Source organism: Vanessa atalanta, chromosome 6 (assembly GCF_905147765.1).
Source record: "Vanessa atalanta chromosome 6, ilVanAtal1.2, whole genome shotgun sequence".
NCBI lineage: Eukaryota > Metazoa > Arthropoda > Insecta > Lepidoptera > Nymphalidae > Vanessa > Vanessa atalanta.
In genome coordinates this window covers 2961043-2977399 of record NC_061876.1, presented here as the reverse complement: position 1 = coordinate 2977399, position 16357 = coordinate 2961043, and the positions used below count along the sequence as shown (strand labels likewise).

General features: G+C 33.8%; 2 protein-coding genes across 4 annotated transcripts in view; both read left to right on the top strand.

Annotated features, from left to right (window-relative positions):
* Positions 1-7557, top strand: part of LOC125065021 (serine/threonine-protein kinase NLK) — a 122119-nt gene extending 114562 nt beyond the window's left edge. Inside the window, exons 8-11 of one of the 3 annotated variants that reach the window (XM_047672429.1) lie at positions 952-1171; positions 1522-1615; positions 2533-2641; positions 3779-3895. In XM_047672429.1, coding sequence (XP_047528385.1) covers positions 952-1171; positions 1522-1615; positions 2533-2629 — 411 coding nt within the window. In that variant the 3' untranslated portion in view covers positions 2630-2641; positions 3779-3895. Of the gene's footprint in view, positions 1-951; positions 1172-1521; positions 1658-2532; positions 2642-3778 lie in introns of all 3 variants that reach the window. The other 2 variants (XM_047672430.1, XM_047672431.1) reach the window with 2 other exon arrangements.
* Positions 7558-10566: 3009 nt separating this feature from the next.
* On the top strand, positions 10567-15355 carry LOC125064598 (lymphocyte antigen 75-like). Its single transcript, XM_047671731.1, has 5 exons — positions 10567-10673; positions 11570-11845; positions 12454-12627; positions 13650-13910; positions 14948-15355. The coding sequence occupies exons 1-5, from the start codon at positions 10622-10624 to the stop codon at positions 15130-15132; spliced, it is 948 nt and encodes a 315-aa protein (XP_047527687.1). The 5' UTR covers positions 10567-10621; the 3' UTR covers positions 15133-15355.
* The last annotated feature ends 1002 nt before the right edge of the window (positions 15356-16357 follow it).

Below are 16357 nucleotides of genomic sequence, written 5' to 3'. Positions count from 1 at the left end.
TTTCGAAACACACTTTACATTATTAACAGATAAACTAACTACCGATCTGTTACGTTTGTATTACTAATTGCTAGGCCAATTTTGATAGTATTACTTATGGGGGTAATTTTATTTGAAAAATTGTATATGCGGTCTTTCATATGTGAATTTCTATTATTAAAATGAATTGCCAGTACATGTGCTACTATCGCACATGATAGATTGTTCTCGAAATATAATATAAATTCTAAAACGTGATACAACAGACATTCGTACCTGTTCCATTGTTCATGTTTATATCAAAACACGCGACTCAGTGTACGCGACAAGCGCACGTGTTGAAATCGGACACGTTTTACGTTGTCTTACTGTCAATTTCAAACTTTAATAATGTTTTTTAGTATGGAATTGTATAAAAATAATTTTCCTTCTCGAACGTACAGTATAGAAATATTAATTTAGTCACACAAAGAGCTGCTTTATCGCAGGTTATTAAATCGTTTATTTCTTTAATTGCGAATCTTTTATGTGACATCTTTTATGTGACTTCCTATCCCTACTCCATTTATCAACTTTATCATTTGTTTGTTGAATGCTTTTGTAAAATCAAATTCATTTATTCAATGTGGAAGCTTAAGCACTTACGTAATAATAATAACAAAAAAAAAAACTACATCCGCTTCTGAAACGAAAGTGCGAAGAAAGATAAAAATAATAATACTTAAATATAATTTCTGTAAGACGTCAGATAAGAAATGAAGCCACTTTTTGATAGATTCTTAATATTTAAAAGAATGCATACCATTTTATCCAAGTTTTCGCAAGAAAAACTAGACTTAATACTGTGTATGAAATCAATTACACGGCTATACCATGTTATCATAAAAAACCGCTAAATTTCTATCTCCAATTTCGCAGAATAAAATTTGACTTGATACCGAAAGTAATAATAAATGCCATTCTGAATTCCAGATGCTGGTCTTCGATCCGGCCAAACGTATATCAGTCGTGGACGCCCTCGCCCACCCGTACCTGGAGGAAGGTCGCCTGCGTTACCATTCGTGCATGTGTAAATGCTGCTACAGCGCGCCCCCCGCAGCGCGACACTACTCGCCGGACCTGGAGCCCGTCGCGCCCCACGCCTTCCACGACGGCTGGGAGAGGAAACTTACTTCGGTTCATCAGGTTAAAGGTAACGTTCAAGGATTTTTGGAAACATTTTATCAATTGCAAATGTTTAGTGTGTAGAATACGCCGTTGTTACGAATGTTCTAGATTAAAATCCAACCAAGAAACGCCATTTTTTCCAAGTAAGGTAAAATCACCTCTGCCAATTCGGATTACTCCTAGCGAATTTAACATATCTTTTTTCAAACATTTAAATTTTCTGTTTTACGATGAAGCCTTTTCTTAAAATTTGGTGCTAAGTAACATTAAAATGCCTTTTTATATTTTTATAAAGAACATTATAAATAAAATAAAGTCTAGCAGTAATTAAGATACTAAAAAAAATACTAATTTAATTACTACTTAAATCCGCAGAAGAGATCCACAAGTTCATAGCTGAACAACTTCAAACCTCGCGGGTTCCGCTCTGCATCAACCCGCAGTCTGCGGCGTTCAAGAGCTTCGCAAGGTAAGGCGCCGCCCGCAACCCACCGCAACCAACCGACACTAGGTGATTTCTTTGCGATATAACCTATTGCCCCCTGGACTATGGCCGACAGACAACGTTTCACTCATATATATCAACGTTGAACTTATACACCAAATGTAGATAAGAATTAGTGTTAAGGCTATATGTCTTTGTTCGATGAGATGCAAATGTTGACGTTCGGCCATAGTCGGGAGGCACCATACGCTGAGCTATATAGCGACCACCCCGCACCCGTATTCGGCCACGCTATTCTAATTGTGACGTGTGGACAACACAGCCTCAGTCATTACTCAAGGTCTTATACAGTCGAAGCGAATTGTTTTATGTGATCCAATAATTGTATGTAATATATGATTCCAGATAGTAAGTATTGTATATATTGTTTTGTTTTGTTGTTAAAGTTAAATAAAAGTTGTCTGCACGTCTTGTTAACGATAATAAAATAGACTAAAGCAAATGATCATCACAACTATGTGTGGCACGTTAGAGCCTCGTGTTCTCGTAATATGTGCGTGTTTTACCGCATCGTAATCCCTATTTAGTACCGAAAAATATACTATACATGGTGGTCGCAAAAGTAAGCCTATGTCGAGATCCTCCCCCCTCTTTCCCCCTTTCCGAAACCGCCTTCCGTAGTTGTTTTGCAGTGTAGGTAAAAATACCTTATTTACCTTTTGTATTTTAACACGACGCGCCTTCGGGCCGATTTTGCAAGCCCGTTTTGTGCATGGGTTTTAATTTTTTTTCATCTATTTTCTTTGATCCGCTTCCGAGCGATAGTTCTCCACCACCGCAGTTCAAGCGATATCAACCCTCTTGAAATGGTGGTTCGCGTTTGTATTAGACGAGAGAGTAGACGTAATAACGTTTTGCTTTTTTTTCTGTGTTCGCGGCAGCCGTAGAGCCAGTTCGAAAGCAAAAGTTTGTTCCCCTTTCAAGACTGCGGCAAAAATTCTGCTGTTGTCGCCCGTGATATTTCTGTGCGCAGCCTAGCGCGCCCCCCCAGTAAGCGCCCGCACGCCCTTGTGTTGTCCATCTATATGTGTACGCGAACGCCGTTCGACAAGGCACTTTTATGTTCTCGAATAATTTATCTACCCAACTTTAGAAAAAAAAAACCTCTTCGAAATTCAAAAATTATGGGTATATTAGCGATCAATTTTAAAATTGTATTAATTACGAGTGTTGCCTTCGCGAACGGACGTCGTTCGTAATTTCAAAAGGGTTGATCGTTGGATAGTCTCCGCTCCGCACCGGTTCGGTTGCAATGCATGAGGAATACGATTTCACGATACGATCGTTTGCGATTATGCATTTTCGATAACGATTATTCAGATGCCCACATTCTTTCAACGTTATATCACTTTTCATATAAGTCATCAATTTTAAAAAACATTCAAACTAACTAGTTAATAATCTTTGCATTGAATGTACAAAACATTTCAAAAAAAGAATCATAGTCACCGAATAAAATGCAAGACTTCATCAGACAAAAAAAATATTAAATATATAATGGTTGATAGTAATGTGGGTACGAAAAATAGGAAAAGAAAAAAGTTCAAATCGCGCAACGAAACAGTTCCAAATACTAAGGGTTGAATGCAAATATCAGATATGGGAGAAAATATCTAATTATATCTGCAGATTGTTTACAATTGAAACTGTTTTCGAAGACATTATACCTATCCTACGAAACTATGTATGGCTTTACAATATTGCACCTTATCGTTAAACGTTTACGTTTGAAATTCGCAAACAGTTTCAGTTTATATCCTTTATCCTGGTATTTAGTGCATGCGTAGTCAGTGAGAACAGTGCCAAGCACTCGGTTGTGGTGATATTGTGTTTACACTTCATACAAGTAGTTAAAAATGTAGTTTGATTTGTGATGCAGTTTTGCTGATAAGTCTTTTATTATCATAGACGAAAATTTTAAATTCAGATATCTTTCGATTCATGCATGGTCAAATATAAGTTCTGTGTTGGATTGAAACGAATATGATACACATTTTGAATGCTCAAAATTGGGGTTTGCATGATAAAAATCGATTTCCATAACGACGTACGAAGTCCAGCACAGATCTCGTGGCGTGGGTGTCGGTGTCGCACGCAGGACGACGTCTAACCGCGCATACATTTCAGCTCGACCGTCGCGCACCCCTCGGAACTGCCGCCGTCGCCGCACCAGTGGGAATGACGCGAGTCCAAGCGCGGCTTCGACAAGCGACGCGCCGTATACAACGACACGCGATAGCCGACGTTATATTCTAGCACGTAACGCTCAATATTCCATGCCCAATGTAGCTATTTGTTTAAGGGTCGCTTCCGATTTCAAGGTACCAGTGCAGACGAAGTGCTGTGGTATGATGATTATTGTACTCATTAAAATGGAGGTAGAAACATCTTACTTATAAAGTTTATTAATACATTGTAACAATGCTTTCTGTTAACGCATTTCATATACGTATGTGTATCAGTAAATCGATAATAATCGTCTTTAATTTGAAGTAAATACTGATTGAGGTTCACTTTAGATATTTGAAAGGATGATCGTAGCATCTTGATGTGCGTGTGACATATTAATGTCATGTTTCGCTCGGTGTGACTATAGCTTTACATTAGACGCTGTATATTTCATGTGAGTCATATTATTCGCATTAAGTGCGTCACTGGACGAACATTACGACTTGCTTAACACTTATCTCGATTAATCGATTATTTGACAGATAGATATCGATAGCTTGATAGTCGATTCGCCTGTCAAAACGATTACTATAACGAATGCGGAAGTGTTCAATATTTATCTCCATGACTATTTAGTCACGAGGAAAATACAAAAAGTAAGCATTATTTTGATTGTATTATTTCTCCAATTCGAATCGACATTCGAACTTTAACAGAGATCGATATAAAACCAGGTGACAAGTCATAATCGTAATATCACGATTCATCTTCTATGTGATACGCGTAATTTGCGTTCGATGCGATCATCTAATGAGTCGCCTTGCAATATTTGAATCGCATTAATTGAAATACATTCTTAGGATTCATTAATTTTGATCGACGATTATAATCGATTTAAGACCTATATTCATTAGTGAGATGTGAGAACTTTTAACTAAAACTTCTACATTACCATCGTCAAAGTTGAAATTGTAAATCAGATTTCCAAAATGAAAATACATGGGGGTTATAAAACGTTACTGTCCACTATGACAATGCGTTCGAATTCGAATGGACGTTGTAATTTTGGAGTGGAGAACAATTTAAAATAGAAAAATACATACAAATCGTATAACCATGTCAAATTAAAATAAATTTTCTGATTTGACGCTATAATTAATTCAAATTAAATAAGACAACAAATACATTTTTTTAATCCCATTACAATGTTACAAGATTATGTCAACTGTTTATTGATAACTGACGTTAGGAATGTATTTTCTCAGCGGTCGGACGTAAATGGCTGGGCCTCGCGTTTAAATTTGGATCGTTATAGTTTCACTATCAATGAGATTTATGGTTACTTCTTTTCACATTAAGATCGTAGCTTGGCCTTGCATTACCTACAATCTCAGAAATAATAATTGAAAACTGACTTATCGTCATCCCGTCAGATCATACATACTTCCACCTTTATAATACTATGTTAGATATACGTATATTTGGCCAATGTGGTTAATGTTTGCAAATACGCCAATTACTAGTTTGATTCTATATGTGTCCGATCGCAAGATTCTTAGATCTTTGAAAAAAAATGGTGACCATAAAAACAGGATGGATAATATTCATATAATTTCTAACAAATGATTAAATGTGTTTAACCAAAAATCACAATCAACGTAAGATCACTCCTGGTATCAAAAAATTAAGCTATGTGCATATGTTTAATTTACTTCGTCTAAACTAATGTACACAGGACTTAATGTTATAGCAAAACTCTTAACAAAAACTTCGAAGAAGAATGTTTATTGATTGGCATTAACTTAAATGAGAAAAAATTATAATAATTGTACTAAAATGTGCGATTTGAATAACTCGTGAAACGTATAAAAATAGCTACCAATTTTAATGTGTACTGTTTCGATTCTTAGGTTAGGTTTAGGCTACGGTTAGTTTGTGAATATAGCCTTAAGTTGTACCGGCTTGGGACGATAATCATAGCGAAGGAAATGATGGAATTCTAGCTCAGGTTATATTACAATGTATAGATTAGCAGATGTTTCATCTCTGTCTCATCTTATATAAAAATAACGCTGTGCGTGAAAGAGATAGATGATATAAACGTTGATTAAGAGAGAAAACATTGTAATATAACGCAAGTTAGATTTGATACAACGAAAGAATCGCAGATTAACGTTAAAGGTAATGCGAAAGATTTGTTAAAAAAACTTGATGTGATGTTCAATGTAACCGATTGCTTTATATATTGTAGGTAGGTATAGTTATACATTCGAGGATTTGTCACACCTAAACGACCAAGCGGAGCTTAAGTGTAATTCTTTGGAAGCGGTAACGCTGCGGTCGAAATCTGCGAAGAATTGCGTCCTAAGATATAAACGAAGCCAAATGGGACTTACTGTCGCTTGTCCGCTCAGGTGTGACCGATTCCTTATATTTGCGATTCTATGTAGTATACGCGTGTGTGTGCCTGACTGTATGGACATTGCAAGCAATAAACGTTGCAATATAATATAGCGGTATTGCATTAATTTTATCGATCAATTTAATATGTTTTTTTTTGTGTTTTTTGTCTATTTGAAGCCTCGTACAGATTTCGGCTTCGTACTTAACTTAGATCGCAGTCTCGTGCCAATTCTGGAATCTCGACAGACCGCAGTCTGTACGGAGCTTTACTTTTATGATAAGCTTACTCTATACACCATTGTATGTAACATTGACTGAACATTTTTACGTAGTTAGGTTAGATTAGAATTTATTAAAAAATACCCGAAACACAAGGAAATAGTAAGGAAAAAGTATGTACTATCTGCGCCGTAGTGTATATTATTGTATAGTGATGTAACTTTAACTGATACATATTGAATTCAAGCATTTATAGTGTATTAGACGTATTACATGTAACTGTGTGTTAGTGTGCGTGACACGAGTGTCGAGATACGATATTTTCATTTATCGATATCGATGTTTCCATTTGTGTTTAATTTAGTATACGTTCTGCATCACGCTGCTAACATAATATAGCATAGGGGAAACTGTGTGCATGTCAAGAGACGTAGCCTTAAAACTAGTTCAAAGCTATATAAAATATAATAAAAAAAAAATTAATAAAAATATGTAAATAAATGAGTAGTGTTAGTTAGGCTCTTATATCGATTGAGCCTTTGTAATATCCCGCACGATTAGGTTGGCGAGTTTGGTGTACGGTTACAAGGGAAATTAAACCTTGTGGTATTGAACATAAGGGTCGGTTTAATTAAATCCGAGATATCGCATGTAACGGTACAATCAAATTCGATTGATGGTACAAAAGGAAGCGTGTCTGCGTTCACTGATAAGTACACGCACTATGATATGATCAATTCAAACAGATGTATCATTTACTAGACTATTATTTTTAGTATTATATTGAATAGTGAAAATTAATCATTTTATATAAGAACTTTTTGCAAACAGAATATTTTTTGGCGGCAATTTGAATATGGAACATTTTGGCGATGCCTTTATTGGAACTGGTATGAAATTTATTTACAAGAATTCCCTAATACATTATGAATTAAATATTCCGATCGTCTACTAGTTCGGAAAGTAAATTAAAAACTGAGAAGTCATATTCAGTTCCAAACGAAACTCCACCCTCTTTTAACCCTGGTGTCGAACATCTACTAATCTCGATGATATTTTTTTTACATCGTGATATCGAATTTATCACGATTTTAGTTTGCCGTCTAGTATTTTTCAGTTCATTCATAGTGCTTGTACTTATATGTCGTCCGTTCAGACCGCTACGGACCCACCTTGCCTTAACTCAGAAAACTGTCACTGTGATCCGTTAGGTGTAGTTATTTGACTCAATCACACCTCCCGCAGTCAGTGTGACTTGTATAAACAATTGTATCTTTATTATTATACGCTTTCCGATCGCTCCTACATTTGACTGTTTACAAAACGAAAGTCGATGACGTCATAATTCATACACGATACGTACAGAATAGGTGATTGGATCAAGTGCGAGTAAATATTAAAAGTAATGTTAGTTGTTAAATTTCCGATTATGCAATGTAAATATTTAGCGTCGATCGGCTTTACTTGGTCTCCCGCATCTCATTTTATGTAATATGCGTTTTTCGTTTCCAGACTTTCAGAGATCTCGTATATTTTAAGTTCTAACAAGATCGTTTGAGCACACGGTTTTTAGTTCTTAAGGCGTCACGCATTTCTGTTCCTTTTTAACGTCAACGCTGATGCACTGACGCACCCGAGCGGTGCGACTCTTTTACGCTCTTTTATCCTGTAAATATTAGGAACGCGATAAGATTTTTAATTTCGTATTAATTAAGCCTCTGCCCTTATTTGTGTTCTTTAATCAATTATTCGTCTATTTACTTATAATGAAAATAATAAAAAAAAAAATACAAAAGAATTGCTCGATCGTAAGACACACGATTCGTTTTAATTTTACTTACCAGTAATGTAAATAGTAGGTATTTTGTGCACTGATAGTCGTGATTAAGGTAAACGTAATTTAGATCTATTGTTGGATGGCTGTATCGATTAATATAATGCCCAAAACATGTTCACTTAGTAATACCTCGTGTATTAGGAATGTTTGCTTTGCGATAACGATACTTATCGACGTTTACGTGTATCATAGTTTTAGTTTATTTGTGTCGCGATGGACTCGTTAGGTATTGGGGTTTATTTGAATTATTAAAAATAAAATAAAATAAAAATAACAGAAACTGGACTTTGTAAATATATTTGATACGTGTTTCTGTCGTGTACGAAGTTAGTTGCATTTTACCATTGTTGCAAACTGCCAAAACTAATGTAATGATTTTGTAGCGTCGTGTCCACGGCAACACGGATAATATGCAACCTGTCTCTCAGCAGTTTATAATTTTGTAATGTACACCGACCGTATGTAAACGTTTATCGGTTAACGTTTAATTATTAGAATTAACGTAAGTTAACATAGAATAGATGAAGTGTAAATGTTTAGACTTATCGTTGTTCTGATAGATGTTCAGCTCAGTTTATTGCTGTCCACCTTGATATTCGTTTGAGATAATTCTAAAACAGGTCTTGTTCTAAGAAGCGTACACATTTCTTGGAAACTTCTCGATTGATATTGACAAATGCAAAATACAGATAATAAATACAACCATAGACACTAATGTCAAAGTGACAGTTATGTTCCTAATCAATATGTACGCTTGTTTTTATACAATGGAATAGTCTTAATATGTATAAATATGTAAAGATTTGTGTCGTGTACACGGAATAAACTGAGCCGAATATGATAGAATGGAAGACAGTTTGTAGTTATCTGTGTAGTCGGTAGTGTAGCGGGCCCCGGCGTAGAGCTCTAACATCCGGGCTCGACACTGTAACAATAAAACTATTGCATAAATATATTTCTGATGTTTTATTTATTATCCTATCCTATTTATATTCTAATAATATTTATTTTAAAGATACACTTCACATATTATCTAATTTTGTACTGTGCATTAGTTGAAGAGTTTCACATTTGACGCTGTACAATAAAAGACTCACCCTAAACTGAAATAAGTGTATAATTACACATAAGATGACAAACATGACTATAAAAATAGTCGCCGAAATTTGCGTAATATAAAAACTCTTCTAGGTCGTAAGTCGAGTCAATGGAGGTCTTTATATAAGTGTGTACCTACTTTTATTTTCTTACATTATTGACAAGAATATGTCAAATCATTAAAAAGTCGTAAAATTGTCTATGGCTGCATGTAATTGTTTTTGATTCGTCCAGTAGAATTATCTATAATATTTGACAGTGCGCCAGGAGGCTATGTATGAGTAGGGTCTCTGTCGGAGAACTGTTCTAATAATTACGATTAAGTAAATAAATAAATCAGATAATTTGATATACTTAACCATAGGCGATGGTGACTACTTACCATCATGGCCCATTCGCCAGTATGCCTATCTAATAATAAAGGACAGACTGTAAAACAAGAAAACTTATTTTTTATTATATTATTGTATCACCTACCCGGTGTATATTTCAAAGTCTCATCTTCAGTAGAGTTATTTGAAAGAAAGGCTAATTCATAAATCATTGTGTACTTATTATGTAATTCTAAGCATTAAGTATATTAAGTAATTCTAAGCATCTTCTGGAATATTTTCTGGAAGTGCACATTAAAGTTTGGATAAATAAATTCATTTCAAAGATAACATTGTTTTTTTCCTATCCTGGGCTACGTTTTAAATAAATGGACAATACAAAATATCTAAAATAAACTTTGATCTAAAGTATTGTCTTTACTATTTTTTGTGTTTCGTTGACCTTACGTCTAAAATTATAATACTAAAGCGTTCTGACTCCAGATCGATACTTTTTTTGAAGACATTTTAAAATATGATTCATGTTTGAAATTTGTCCACGCTATAATTAATTAACAATAATATTATATCTTAAACACATGAATGTACGTACATTTGTTTGTTTACTAATAACTTATGTTAGATCAAGTACTCCTACATCCACACACAAACACACACACTCAGACATAAAAAAACGGGCTCAAACTTGATTGATTTTGTTTTGTTAAATTTAAACGTCAAAATATTCCTAGAAATTATTTAAGTAAAAACATTAAATGTGTTATTCTCTCCTTGTTTACATAATTAAACAAAACTCGTTTACTCATAATTCACTCAAATTATCTCTTCTGTAAACTAAAATAATAAACTTATCGGACAGATACCTTAGTATGTCCAATTATATAGATAGGATCAGACGTTATTTAATTCAAGATGTCTTGTGTTGAGAAGTGTTTATATATTTTTCTACTTACGTTTATAATTGGTAAGATATACCTTTTCACTATATTTACACACATATATATATAGATCATTATTTATTCAATAATATTTTTTTTCATCAATTATATGCCATCACCACACATGAACCGATACGTACTAAAGCAGCGTGGTGGAATCCAAACCAATATCAAAAAAGAGAGGAGGAGGATAGCCCAACATTGGAATATAATGACCTAAATATTTTGTTTATAAAATTTTGTAAAATTTTGTCTTCCTTTACAAAATCTTTACTTAAATATTCCAAGCATAAAAAATAACATATTATGATACTAATTCAAGATCATCAATGAACTTGTGACATAGGTCATGATTATTTATGATATCATCTATAAATTATATTCTGAGAATGTTAAGTGCGATATATTAAAGTAAATTTAATTTAAAACACATTGCCATCGTTCTTATTTTAAGCTGATCAACTCAATGTACTAAATGAAAGGTAAGTTAGTCGAAAATTTTTCAGTTACAAATAATTATAAGCTTACTACAAGTATAAAAACAAAAATTATCAGCTTGTGTCATATCCGACGAGAACAGCATCCTAGGAGTCAATGTTAGTTTAAATATAAAGCATATTAGTTATAATAGTAACTGCCTCGTTCGTCAAATGGATCCTGAGTTTAAATCCCCAAAAATTTCTCAGTATATAGATAATTAAAATGTTGACAGTGTTCACATTACCGATACGTACGATTGAAAAGCTGCTGGTCCTTCGATCCTGCGTTGTGCACCACACACTATGTACTAATAAATGCTACTTGAGAATGGTCGCGGAGCAATCAGCATCAGGAGGATGGATGACTTTTATCATAGATTCTCCGTCTTCCCAAACTGTTAAATTCTAATACAGTAAATCTTTAAACGTAATTCTTATTACAGAAATTCCTGTCACATATTCAAAACAGTTTCGGACGGATTATGTGTACAACCGGAAAACTGATGCATTTTATAAGTTCCACATCGAGAGTGTTTGGTTTTCACGAGCAGAATCCATTTGCCAGCTCGAGGGAGCCACCGTGATGATACCAACATCTGACAACGACGTGTCTCAAGTTCATGGCATGTTCAAAAGTTACCCTGATCTGGGGAACTTTGTTTGGGTCGGATATGATGGAAAAACTCACGAATCGGCGGAGGAACAACCTTTAATTAATTGTTAGTATTTATTTTAGAGGTAAAAAATAGTTTGCGTATTGTGGATACACATTACTTCACTCAAACATCGGTATTGAGTTTTCTCGTGAAAATTTGGGCCTACAATTAACTTCCTGCTCGGCTATGAAAAATAAACTTCATTTAGACACTGTGCCTGACAAGAAATTCTGGTACACATACCTATATCCGCTGACCAAAAGCACTCAACGGGGAGGAACGATTTGACCAGCAACACTACATCTTTTTAATGAAAAAAAAAATGTGTTATGTTGGTCCCATTGTGATGAAACTTTGATGAACTGTTCTGCGTACGCTTGCGAAAGTTCTAAATCTAAAAAACTATTTTTTTTTTGTTTGTCTTTGAATACGAATATTTTATAAACCTTTGCAGACTGGTTATTGTATTTGGATTATTATTATTAAAATTAAGGTGTTTTTTTATCAATAAAAGCTGCTTCACAGAGTCACGTGGTTAACCAGGCAGTCTCCATCTATAATAATACATGTAAAAGAGAAAAGTAAATAGTTTAAGTCTTTGTGTAAATAATTGTTACGTAAATAAAAACAACATAGTTATATTTTTCATAATAATATTACTATTATTTTAGTGGACGATCTGGGTAGCAGAGATATGAGTTTGGTCCGTTATGATAGAGGGTGCGATGTATTGACAAGGGACGGTGAAATCAAGACGTATGAGTGCTACAGAACGCTCCCATTTGTCTGCAAAGTTGAAGCTAATCAAGCATATTTTGATAACCGATGCATGGTCTATGGACGAGGTAAGTTAAAAACAAATTGAGAGGCTTGGTAGGGTCCACAGGTATTTTAATTTATTCGATGTAGAAGTACACTTACTGGTTCTTATTGGTAGTTAAATTAAAAACTAAACTAAATTAACATACTCTCAAGGCCTTAGGTCAGGACTTCCGGTGCTTTAAGAACTTAAGAAAAATTAGTATGTTTGCTTTTGTCTAGATTATTTTTGTTCATATTATAACTACACACGCACACATCTAACACACATATAATCTAAAATATATTTTAACTAATTGTCGCGCGCGACTTTGGATAGATTGGATAGATCGGTGGAGAGAAATATATGTAATATATTAGTTCAGATCTTATTTTTTCAACAAAATAATTATATATTAGATGAGTGTTTTTTTAATTCATTTATTAAGGATCTCCGACACACTTAAGATAATGTATGTGATCCTTGAATTACAGGAGACCACGTTACGCACATTAAATATTATTAATTAAACTGATTTTAAACAAAAAGAAATGTTAAACGGTGATACTTAATCAATTAAATTGGGATCTGCAAATAATAATCGTTATTTGAGACAATTTTATGCAAATTTGAAACAGCACAAAGCAGAAAAAATCAAATATGATTTAATACACTATTATTTGTTAAAAAAATGCCAATTAAATTCTTATGTGCCATCTGATGTATGCCATCTATTGAGATTTAATTGAAACATAAACACTTAACATCCCTTACATCCAGATCAAAATATTATTAACATTAGTATTTAGTGTCAAATGTTATTTGAGATAAAAAGTACCTACTTAGTTTCATGCTGGTTGTATCGGCAGTATCTGAATCCGAACCGGTGGTAGATTTATATACATTGTTATATCGATACATGACGATGCAAGAGTACATATAAGAACCTATTTGAATTAGGAATCTTTAAACTATTACGATTTATAAAAAAAAAAAATAAGGCACATTTTTCGTACAGATACGAAAACTTCTACGAAAGGTTTATCGTATTTTAAATATTTATTTCAGACTACCAATACTTTGCAAACGTTAGCAGCTGCTACAAAATACCTCGTTTACCGTATTCGTGGGACCAGGCGTACGATGAGTGTCGTGCCGAAGGAGCTCACCTGGCCATCCTGAACTCAGACTTGGAACGCCAGGTTCTTCGTAACTTCTTGAAATCCACTCCAAGTGTCCCTGGTGCTCAGGCGACTTTCTTCTTCTTCGTTGGCATAAGAGCGCAGAAGAAAATTGACGGTTCTCCGATTGTCTTCAAAACTGTTTTCAGTATGTATTTTATGCATTTTAATTATTTATTTACTTTATATTTTGTTATCGCTATAATTCACCTTGTCCTTGACCGTAAAGGAAAATATTGCAAGGAAACCAGGGCGCTAATTCTAATAACAAATTGTCACTTCATCGCAATCAAATGGGTAATTGTTTAGTCGTTTTCTTGTATAACTAAATCACCGATCCAGTTGTCCGGTTGACTTCTATCGGTCGAAGTATCGTAAACGATGTTAATACCTAATACTTATTTTAGAATTAGATTAGAAAAAAAATTACTTATTGTAGAAGTGGCCGTCAGTTACGATTAAGCTGAGATTTATTTTTTGAGGATAAATAAAAGATAGATCGAAATAGAATCTTTGACGTATCACAACCGTTATAACTTAGTAGAATTATCCCTCTGAACCGTTGAATTTCTGGCAAATGACACGATAGTCGCATTGGCGCAGCGCGGGGGAGTACAATTCAAATCTCTTCCATGAGAGAAAATGGGGCGTAGGAGTAGGAAATAAACGGAAAAGTACATTACTGTATGTGCATATTTTAGAAAAATATTATAATGTCTAGATTTCTTTATTAAATAAAGTATTACTCTTATTTATAATAAAATAAAAAGAACTAATACTATGGAACTGCAATCACAATTCGTGATATTAAAATAATTTAGTTGGTACTTTAAATATTTTCTAAACGAACATGAATATTCCATATAGCTGTGTTACAGTTGATAGGTTGATTGATCAAGTGGGTTAAGATACGAAAGAGAAAACATCTTAGATCTCATCGTTGACGGCGTTTTTGGTAGCGTTAGGTCTGATTCCGTCAGCAAGGAGCCTATTACCATTCTCTCATCTTAAAGAAATTAAATTTAAAAAAAAATGATTTTATTTAACAGAGGTGGCGAAAGTTCAGCTTGTTAATAAGTGGTCACCATCGATCATAGACATTGTCATAAGACCACCATCTCTAAATACATCCTAAATACGCCATCCGCCTTGAGAACTCAAATGTTTATGATGTAATATTTTCAGATGAAACTTTGGAAGAGGCGGGCTACAGTCACTGGTCTGACAACGAACCGAATAATGCTTTACAAAATGAATACTGCGGAACTATATTCATAGCTGATGGAAAATATAATGACGTTTACTGTGGACATTTCTACGCTTTTATTTGTGAAAGCGAAGTCAAGGAGCTTTCAAAGTCAATCCAATAACTGAAAAAATTATAATAATAAATTTTTTTTACTGTTGTAATAAAATTTAATAATGCATATTTATATATTTTTTAAATGTATATAATTATTTTACTTTAATATGTTTTAGTATTATATCCATGATTTGTTTACGGATGAGTGAATCATTTAATTTAGACATCTCAATCCTTATGTGTGGTGTAAGTGATTGTTAGTAAACCGAATTAATAAATAAATTTTATTATTAATATGTTTACAATTTTATCCTCTTATTTATTTATTCCAGAAAAACAATTTAAAAATTCATTTTTCATTCATAGATAATATATACAATTTTTTTTTATATCAACAGTTTTGTTAATGGTTTAGGAAATGAAAAGTTTCAACGAAATAAATTGTCATACAATTGAAAAAAATAGCGGCCTTTGTTATAAAAAATGCATAAAAACAATTATAATTTATGCCTCTATCAACTTTTGTAAGTGGTTCGAAAAAAAAAACATAACTGTAAAAGCGTCTAAAATTTTGTTACGTTTAAAAAAGGAACAAAAAGTTAAAATATTAGTTAGACCTTTTTGTCCTAAGAATTTTTGTTATATAATATTATAAAGACGTTTACTTGGTGGTAGGGCTTTGTGCAAGCCCGTCTGAATAGGTACCACCCACTCATCAGATATTCTACCGCCAAACAACAGTACTTAGTATTGTTGTGTTCCGGTTTGAAAGGTGAGTGACCCCAGTGTAACTACACGCACAAGGGACATAACATCTTAGTTCCCAAGGTTTGTAGCGCATTAGCGATGTAAGGAATGGTTAATATTTCTTACAGCGCCATTTTCTATGGGCGGTGGTGACCCCTTACCATCAGGTGGCTCATAACCTCGTCCGCCAACCAATGCCATAAAAAAAACGTACAATTTGTTTGTTTATATGTAGGAGGTCAATTCCGGATCTAAAGGCCCAGGTCTTTTTTTCTTATTTTTTACATGTAGTTCTATTATTCCTGAGTGCTGTAGGGTCTGAGATAAATTTATATCATATCATTTTCTTTATTAATGAATCGCACCAGTGCTAGTTCTGTAAAAGTTGATTTCTACACAAAATAATTTCAATTTAATTGCACAATATAAAGCTGCAGATCTATGACATTTATTAACTCTATCTATACATATGAACAAGTTTTATATACGAGTATAGTTTTGTTTTCAGTAACTGAATTACGGATGGCCTGTCTGTTGTTCCTCAA